General features: G+C 32.0%; 1 protein-coding gene across 1 annotated transcript; it reads left to right on the top strand.

Moving 5' to 3' along the window:
* Positions 1–4902: 4902 nt before the first annotated feature.
* On the top strand, positions 4903–10274 carry LOC137396599 (microfibril-associated glycoprotein 4-like). Its single transcript, XM_068082912.1, has 5 exons — positions 4903–5329; positions 5849–6067; positions 6792–6928; positions 8315–8441; positions 9540–10274. Exons 1-5 carry the CDS (start codon positions 4909–4911, stop codon positions 9671–9673), a joined length of 1038 nt encoding a protein of 345 aa, XP_067939013.1. The 5' UTR covers positions 4903–4908; the 3' UTR covers positions 9674–10274.
* Positions 10275–10546: the final 272 nt, after the last annotated feature.

Below are 10546 nucleotides of genomic sequence, written 5' to 3'. Positions count from 1 at the left end.
TAATTTTTATGGCAAATCGTAGATTATCTGTGTTACAATGTTGCATAAACATCTAGCAAAGAATCCAAGACTTTCACAAAATATCTCACTGACCTGTTTATTTTTCAACACCTAGCATTGTTTGCTAGCAAATTCTACTTCTGATATGAAGACTTATGAAGTGCCAGCCATCATGTATACAATATGTATACTGAAAATGTTTTGGTTTATACATTTATAATCATAAATCAAGATTTATGATTATAAGTACAGTCATACTTCAACTTACGAGCTTAATGCGTTCCAAGACTGAGCTCGTATGTCAATTTACTCGCATTTTGGTGCAATTTATTTATATATAGAACAATTAAATATATATTTATTGGTTTCCATACTCTGTAAAATGCAAATAAAACACTCCAAACAAGATATTGTAACAGAAAAAACATGTTGGTTATTGTCCTGACTTACCACTTGCTTTCAAAAAGCAACAAATAAAAAATAATGCAAGGAAATGTGTTAAATTAAAATGTAAAATTAAATACATACAATAGCAGCTAACGCTAGCATTTGCCAGAGAGAGATATATAAGTTATTCTTCATTACAACAGTTGACTTTGATAAATTTGGTTTTTATCAAAGACTTTAAAGACAAAATTAGAACCAAATCTAAAAGCAAACTTTCATTTTTAACATAACGTAATTAAAATTTCTTCGGCGTTCATAGTTTGAAGGTTCTCGCTAGTTAGCTAATTTTTCCTTTTTTTCGCTTTCACGACCAGCCGGCCGTTTTAAGATGAACCTATCTAAGGACGTTTGCCTTTGTTGCCCTTTCAACATGTCGCGATTAGGATGAACACAGGTGTCGTCACAAAGGTTTAATGCACGACCACTAGCCAACTTGTCCGAATGTCTATTCTTATAGTTTTGATAGATAGCAACGGCCTTTTCAAATAGTGTCGTTTCAGTTACGCTGTCATTGGCCAATTGTTTATCTTATATCCAATGCCTGAGCGGTCTCTCCATCAGCGGTGGTGAAGATCGCCGCGCCGTTTAGAAACTACGGTTAGTACTTTTGCGAGCTAAATGCCCTGAATATAATCCTTCTGTTTGATGATTGTGGATGTATTTCAGTCATATTGCTGAGCTAGCTCAATCATGCATACACATTCGCATATTTTTCAATAATTTTTGTTTAATATCAATTGTTATCCTTTGCTTTTTCTTTGCATTATTTTTCATTTTACTGGCAAACTTTCGGTCTACGCACAGTACTTTTAATTCACATAATTCTGCACTGAAAAGCGTGCACAAAAACACGGTAAAAAAATATAACCTGTGCAGTTGAAAAATACAGATTGATGCTGTTGTCATAAAACACCTCCGGCATACTTGGCAACTGACTCACGTGTTCGTATCTCAAATATAGCTTGTATGTTAGTGCTAAAACTTGCTTAAAAGCTGGCTCGTATCTCAAGTTTCTCGTACGTTGGAGCACTCGTAAGTTGAAGTATTACTGTATCACAAGGCTGTGCATGCTTTGCATTTAGTTTGGTTTATTTTCTGGCCACAAAATAAAACACCAAACAATCTCTGTGTTATTATCCACTCTCACAACTGCTTTGTTGTTGGGAGAGAGCTTAATATCTTACCTGTTTCATCATAATGTAATTGTTTTATTGAGTGAGCTCTTCTGCTAAGCATATTTCTTGAACTATGCTATTTCAGCTCAACTCCCAAAAATAAACAAAAATAACTTCAGCCTATAGTTTTAGTATACAAAAAGCTTTATAAAGCTTTCATAGTGGATGGCTTCTTGATCTTCATGATGTGATCATGCATTAAGAAGTTGGAATATTTGCCAGAATTCCAATTTTAGCTAGAACTGTTTTTTTCATATGTCGTGCCTTTCTTCACACTTCAAACATCCTTGTTTTGCAAGATTTGCGCGATTGTTTTTATGTTTTTGGCACATTTGTTCTAGCTGTGCTGCTAAAACTATCAAATCTTGTCGACAGCATTCTTTTTTAGGCTGATGTGCGGTATTTCTCCATCAGCATTTAACCCTCAGAATGACATTTCAGTGAACTTTGTTCTGATTTTGAATGAGTTTGTTTGCCATAATTCATGCCCAACTATTTCTAGCTAGTGGTAAGTATGATAAACAAATCAATTTTGAGTGCTTGTGTCAGCCCATTATTCCCACAGATTTAGGTCAGCCTTCGTCCAATCTACAAAAATAATGTTCATTGCGGAACTAATACCACAATGTTTATAGAATAAATTTAGATAGTAGCTTTTCGAACCTAACTTTCAAATTATTCAGCCTTTAACCTTTTATTTGTCCATACAAACTTTTCAGGGTAAGCGTTTTAGTTATCGGTTGAAAAACGTGACACACGTTTTAGGGTCATTAAGTTTCTCCAAGTACATTTAGCTGCACATTTAGCTCACTGTCATTAACTTTAAATTCAACAAATGGTTTACTTATAAATGACCAATATTGAAATAAGAATTAAAGTAAGTTCTAAATTGGTGTGCCTGTAAATAAAAGAGAGCCTAAATTTTACTTAAACTTGATACCTGATTGTCATAAGCTCATACCTGACACAAAGTCATAAATTTTGCATCAGACTATCCAAACTAAACATCAATTATTTATGCTGGTTACATTACAACTGGTTATACTCTTATGAGCAGCAATAAGTAGCTCAGTTTTGGCTGACCATTGCTCATTACATAACACAAATAACCATGCGTTAAAGTTTACTAAGTGGCTCTGTGCGGACAGTAGTCGAGTGGTGCGGCATTTATAAGGCTTTGTACAAGGCATTTCAGGAAAGGATTACTTCATTAATTAGCTTAGTATCTCTGTATGTAACCATTTTGCTGCCCGCTGCAAGTTTATGTACAACCTATCATCGAGTTCCGTAAACACATCCTTTGCGAAAATTACAGTAGATGTGCAGCAACCGAATTTGTTGATTCATGACAACATAACCAAGGAACCAATACTTTTATTGGCATTTACAGATGGATTCAAATATTTCTCTCCATAAATTAGCCTATATTCGTGAAGCAAATTAGAATAATAGATTGGATATTTCCCCATCAAAAATGTACATTATTTCTGTGGCTCACAGTTTTTAATCATAAAGTGGCTTCCAAAAGCATCCCTCATGGTTGAGCAAACAATAAGTTTTTGTGGTTGACACCAAATCGGATTTAGAAACTAGTGAAAACTCCTAAAACTAAAGTGCCAGCACCGAATCTGACAATGGTAAAAGAAAAAAGTTGTAAAACTAAGGAACATTGTAAAGGATGTAATAGCTTTGTAGGAATTGCAACTTCATGTAGTTTTAGCAGGAACCTGCAATATTTATCAACATTGCAAGTTTTTGATCTGCTCTTTAACAGCTTGGCAGGACAGAGCATGTAACAAAAATGTTCTAAATAGTGTTTGAAATTGAAAAAGAGTATATTTAAAATGCAGCAAGCACAACAGTTGTGGGTAAAATGGCAGACAAGTACACAAAAATCTAAACTTGCTAATGTATTGCAGTAAAAATGTTGCACTGAATAACTTAGTAGCAAAATAATTCTATTTTTAAGAAATTATTTCAGCTAATACATGTATGTGCAATTGTCCAACATGCAGTTTTAATAACTAGGGAGGTAAAATTATTTTAATGGCAATAAAGTTAAATGTTAGGCTACATGAAGATTCTGCTTAAGGAAACTAAATAGAGTAAAGTGTATTGTACAAGTCCGATGAAAAAACTTGGATTGTCTCCATATAAACATATATACTTATATAATATAACAATGTGTAACGGTATATATATACACACAGTTATATGCTGTTATATTATATACAATGTGTAAAATGGTATATAATATAACATTTTATATATATTATTATAATAATATATATAGTAATATATAGTAATATATATTATCATACATATTATATATATTATGCATTACATGAGTAAAAGCATAAGATCCGAACAGAGTGCTCAATGATAAAATCAGGGCAATCTGAAAATTGTTCTTACCAAGGATGAAACTTAATGTAATCAATGGTTTTATCTGACGTTATAGCCTGTTTTTATGATTTTATATTGTACATAATATATTTATAGAACTAAATTGTCTCTGGTTAGCCGAATCTATAATCTAGGCCAATACCATAATTATTTGAGAGCCTCAAGCTGGTGCTCAACTTAGCTCTAAGTTCATCAATGTCTAGCAATCCTATACTTTGTAAAAAGAAATACCTATCAACCACGCAACTTTGTGAAGGGTGTGAGTTCCAAAGTGTTTTAATCACTTCACAAGTTGTCACAATGCTTGCAGTGTTTTCATTGAACGAATAATGTTTCAGATTGGATTAACTCATAGATGACAATTGACAACGTAAAGCACACTTGATTACCTTGCCATGATACATGGATTCTATTTTTTGACATGTTCTCTGGTGTAACTATTATTATTTCAATAGTTTAATTCACTATCTGAATGTTTTGCAAACCTTTTACGATTGTTGTTATAAAACACCTAAAACCCAATAGCTTTAGTGAAGATTTTTTAAAAAATCTTAGCAAGCTTTTGATTAGCAAGGTTTTTCAAACAAGCATTATTAAGCTAAATTGAAGTACTGTTGTTAAAATACGATTCTGCTTTTTAATATTGAGCTGCAATATTTCTACTAGCAAACTTGGAAGCTTTTAAAGTATAGCCAATCTGATAGGCTAGCAAAAACTAAGCTTTAGCTTTTGCAAACTTTCTGAGTTTTTGGAACTGGATCTATGGCAAATAAATATGATGCTAGGTACTGAGTCTTAAAAATGTGGGCGGGGCTTAACAAGGAATCTATATAATAATGTTCAATCAGTGATCCCTTCATTCTGAGCTAAGCTTTCCAAAATGGCCTTTTTATCAAGTCTTGCATTACTCATTATTTTGATTTCTGCTTCTGATGCGCGGCTCATTGGGGTGAACGAAAAAGGACAAACATTTTTTCGATTGCGACAAAGTATCTACGCAGCTCGTCAACTTTTGCAAAATGAGTGTCCAACAATCTTAGAGGCCACTCATGGCATTTACGATGACAGTTCACTTCCGTTTCATTTTGAAGTCAGCAAAGTCATTCATAGCAAACTGCTAGACGGTTTGACTGAGTGCCTGACAGTTCGAACCACTGCTGGAAGTGAGACAACTCTGCCTTCTTCAAGCCAAAGTCTAGCAACAGAAGAAGCGGTTTCAAAACAATCAACAAGCGAACAACTTACAACAGATGAACCAGCAAATGACCAGTCTGTGACTAGTGAGATGCTAACACCTCAAGGTAGAACTTATTTTTTATTTTAACTGTCATCAGCTATAATCAAACTGGTATAGTAGTGGTTTCTTTAATAAAAATATCATTATACACTTTGATAATTCCATCAAGTGCCCTCGTATTGTACCTATACTTTTTAAAAAATACTTTCTTTGTAAACTTTTCAGGCACCAAAAACCTGTCAATCAAAAAAAATATTCACAAAGTTCATCAACTTCAAAGACTATGTAAATATTTAAGTCATAAGTATGTAATATATTAAACTCGTTTAATATTTCAGTACAGAAAGTTTAGAAATTTAACTGTAATCTAAATTCTAAAACATTTTCAAGAAATTTTGATTAAATTAATCCTTAATATCCTGAAAGCTAGACCAATAATTTCACCCAACATTATTGGTTATCTATGACTGGATAGCACTACAACCAATTAATCTAAACAACTGTAAAAAAGCTTATATTCTAATCTTTAGAAAACCATCTGCAAAGTTGGTTTTAACTAAAATCAAATTTCTTGTTAATACAGATTGTCAAGAGTTGTACGAGCAAGGAAATAGATGCCCTGGAGTTTATCAAGTCAATCCACCTCATACAAATGGTGAACCATTTCCTGTCTGGTGTGACTTTATTGATGGCTATGGATGGACTGTGTTCCAAAAAAGATTTAACGGTTCAATTGATTTTTTTAAAAACTGGACGGATTACCAAGTTGGATTTGGTAATACAGATGGAGAACATTGGTTAGGTAAGTTTGAAAACCCTAGGAGGCAAAAATTTTAAGTGCCTAACATTTCATTTCATAATTCAAAATTATATCATAGTCAAGTTTTGATAAAAAGTTTCATAATATCTGTTAATATAGTCAAATAATATTATTGGTCATTGACAAAAGAAGAAACTAGAGTTCATAAAAATATACTGATGACTTATGAGACAATTATCAAAACAAAAACAATGATTCAAAATTTGAAAGTTAAACATTGTTTTTTGAATATCTGCCCTATATGTTTGAAAGTGTTTAGGCTGGTACAATAATTTGATCAGAAGCTTGTTGAAAACATATACCTCGGTACAACAGCAGTGTGTAAACTGCACGTAAAATCTTAAAATTTAACAAAAAACTTTAATTTTAATAATTTATTACATATTTCGTACTTCAATGGGGACAAATTGGGAATTACTATTGGTGAAATGTTACCTTATTTATTTTTTATGTACATCACAAACACAGATTGTTAACAATGCTATACTAATACTGACAATATATAGGTCTGCATGATATATGCATTATTGAGTTTAGTTCTTTGATTGATGACACTGCCAGGTTGAGGTTGTGATAGAAATAATGGGATATTTAGATTAGTTTAGTAGCTTAAAAGTGACAACAAACTTATTAAATGAGGGAAAATACTTACATATTTTGGTTTCTTATTTGATGTAATGTATATTATGTTGTAAAACCTTTTCAGGTTTAGATAAAATCCATGCTTTGACCAGATCAAACACCAAACTGTCCATTTTCCTTAGAGCAGCTAATGGAACCACAGAGTCAGGAATATGGCCAAGCTTCTATATTAATGGTCTAGCAGATGGTTATAGGCTAACGGTGAGTAGTCATATATGCACTTCTAGATAGTATGCATTTCTTGTGTTATTTGCAGAATTAGTAAAAACTGCTGTTAGCTCAAAAAAGTGGTAAAAGTAATAGAACTGTCTTAAGATTCATCCAATTTTACAGTCATTTTGACAAATGTTTCACAAAATTAGTAACTACTGAAATTATTTCAAAATACTACAAAATCAAATACTATCGTTGAAATATATATTTTAAGTTCTATTTTTTAAATCTCTGCAATCTACTAATAATGCTATTGATATATAAGCTAATACTACTACATCTACAAAAATAGCTACATGTAGATAAACACTGACGACCTGAAAGAGGAGCTTTTTGGGACAATCACCAAAGTATTTCCTGCATGCCTTAATAATTATATTCTGAATCGAATATTCATGAAAGTTGTATTTTGCACGCTATCCAATGAGAGTTTGCTTTCTCATGAATGGTTTGGCTTATGAGCTGATATCTTCAATTAAAAAATTGCCTATTCAAGTTTCAGGTTTCATTCAAACCAATACATACTTGAACAATTATGAAATGTCAATTTACCAATGATTTTCTGTAAACAATATTTTCACACATCAAGTAAGTGAAAGGAACTGTTGTTTGATATAATTTTACTACAACTTTGGAAAAAAATTCAATAAAACCAAACATTTGTTGGAATTTCTGTTTTACAAAATTGCAACATGTTTGGCAGATTAGTGGCAAACAAGACTTTGGTATAACAAGCAGTTAAATAAGTCCATAACAAAACTTTAAACAAGATTTTGCAATAAGGTTTCTTGCAACATTTTCTGTATAATCTGTTACTCTACTTAATGATTGTTGCTATTGCCTCATCATTAAATATTTAGCAGCTTGTGTAAACTTCATAGCAGTTTTGGCAGTTTTTTAATGTTTGCTAAAGCTTTAGTAGTTAGCTATCAGACACACATAAAAAGAATATACATAATACACATTCTTTGTTATTGTCTATACGGTTTATAGAACAGTTATATGCACAAAACCGTAGTAAAAATCTACTGAAATTGCTCAAACTGTTAATTTTAAGTTTTAACGCTGTTTTTAAAACAGATGAAGCGCTTTAAAAAAGGTCTATTGATAACTGAAATATGTCGGGGTTTTTGGTTTTGGTACGCTGAGACATTGCTCGTAATCCGATAAAGTTTCGTTTTGGATCGGAAAAGGTCAAGAGTAATGGCAGTAGAATGTCTTTAGAGTCATATCATAAATATAGTTCAACTCAAGCCAAGTGTGCTAACCTGAACCATTTTTTTATTTGTCTCCCTAATTTAATAGAGAAAGAAAGACTTGCAATACATGATTTCTGTTATTTATTATACAACTTACACATCTCTTCACTAACAGATTAGTAATGATGGCTATCGTGGGAGTTTAGATAGCTCTGGTCTGGACTACCATAATGGGATGAAGTTTAGCACTCCTGATCGTGATCAAGACACTTATGGAAGCAATTGTGCTGAGATACGAAAAAGTATGCTAGTTTTAGCTAAAGAGATATCAATTATTTGTAAAAGTTAGTCTACCTCCTCTGAGATTTGGTTTTGGTCATAAAAAATTTTTTATCATTGTTTTGTTTGGGAATTTACTAAATAACTTAAACCATCATGTACAAAAAGAGGGTGATGAACTTTGATTCAGCAAAGGCTCTACATAGATAGCTGTTTTACTGAATTTATCCGCTTTGTTCTAGTTTTGTGTATCACCTCAAAAGACCTAAATATGGTTCATGAACTCAATCATATAAAGACCAGAAAGCTGAATAACAGTTTCAATCTTGTATCGCATTGTTTAGAGTTGAGAAACTGCATGTGCCGAGCTAAAAGAGGTTTGAGCTAGCATAATTGTGGAAGGGTTAATGATTCAACATATATTTTTCTTTTCAGCATTTGTTATCTTGTCAAAAAAGTTTTATAGAAAAAAATTGAGATTTATTTTAATGCATGCACTAAAATCGGGCATGCGATGATAAGAGCCTGTCGTAATTTATAACCAATTATGCAAGATGTACCAAATTGTACTAAAGTATCTCAACAATTATAGCCTACATGAAATAAATTAATGTTCTTTTAATTTGTCTACTAATGTGTTCATGATTATTATTAACCTAGCGAAGTACTCAGAGTTTAGGGTAATACTCTTATAAAGTTCAGTCATCATACACAGTAAAAAATAAAGCAATTTTTTGTAGTAATTATACTGCTAGCTAAACCGAAGAAATGTTGGATTTTCGTACAACTACTGTAGCGTCGGTATTATTCTTTGCATTGTGCAAACTTTTGGAAATTTGTCCAACTCTTTAACCAAGTTGGTAGAAACCCATGTTGACTTTTCAACCTTTTTGTGTATTCAAAGTATGAATTTAGACAGTAAACATACAAAAATACATGTAATATATTTAGTTTTATGGATAATAATATTTACTTAGACTACACGTTTATTGCAGTAAAATGGAACTTGGAGATAAACTGATCATAAAATATTTTTCTCAGTCTGTTAGAATTATTCATTTGACCCCTTTAAATTATAAATATATCATGTTTCATTGTATTTCATCATGACTGTATTTCAGGTGGTTGGTGGTACAAAGCCTGCAATAGTGTACTGCTGAATGGATTATATGGTGCGAGTGGCTGGGAAGGGATTATGTGGAAGAGCACATCCAGCCACTTCACCGAGTCTGTAATGAGAATCTCCAGAAATTAGATGCTCTGCTAAAATTAATTTTTGTATTGTACAGCAAGAACTTTGCTTAAAAATAAAAATCTTAAATGAGTTATTTATTGCTTTTGTTGAAACAATAAGTAGGATTTTGCAAAGTCTTTACAGATCATAGGGTTAATGTCGGTTTCTAATATCCAAAGAGTGAATGTAAATGGAGACAATATTAAGATATCTTCTGTGTTTTACTGAATAAAGGATCACCAAAAACTTAATGATTACCATGATAGACTGATATAAAACTGTGTTGATCTTTTTTGTAGTAACTTTTCAAGTTTGTGCTACTCAATTGATAATATACTTAACTCATAGTGTGTAATTTTTCTAAATGCAAATGGATACCTTTTGGGGTTATGTTATCTATTACTAAACTATATAGCCATGTGCATTGTGTTGTTTATTCAAAAATAACTTTGCATGTCCTATTGCTAGCTATAATACTTTCATTAATTGCGGAACTTTACACGCTTATTTTGATTATACAATGTATATCTACAATGTGAATATTTTAACTAAAAAGTAAGTGTTATATTCTATTATAAGTAAAGATAAATGATTAAATACATTGCTGATAGTTGAAGTCAGACTGTTACGAATTGTTTTTATATGTTTAGCTAAATTTTCACAACTACTGATTATGCAGTCTAACAAACATCAACAAGCATATGTATATTTATGAAATCGAGCAAAATGACATCAGTATGTGCCAAAGTTTTATCAGCACAAATGTGAACACATAGTCAGCACACGTATGAGTACAAAGTTTTATCAGCACAAATGTGAACACATAGTCAGCACACGTATGAGTACAAAGTTTTATCAGCACAAATGTGAACACATAGTCAGCACACGTATGAG

The sequence above is a fragment of the Watersipora subatra genome, chromosome 5 (assembly GCF_963576615.1).
Source record: "Watersipora subatra chromosome 5, tzWatSuba1.1, whole genome shotgun sequence".
NCBI classification, from domain to species: Eukaryota; Metazoa; Bryozoa; class Gymnolaemata; order Cheilostomatida; family Watersiporidae; genus Watersipora; species Watersipora subatra.
The sequence above is the reverse complement of the archived record's forward strand: the minus strand, read 5'-3'. Positions and strand labels throughout refer to the sequence as shown.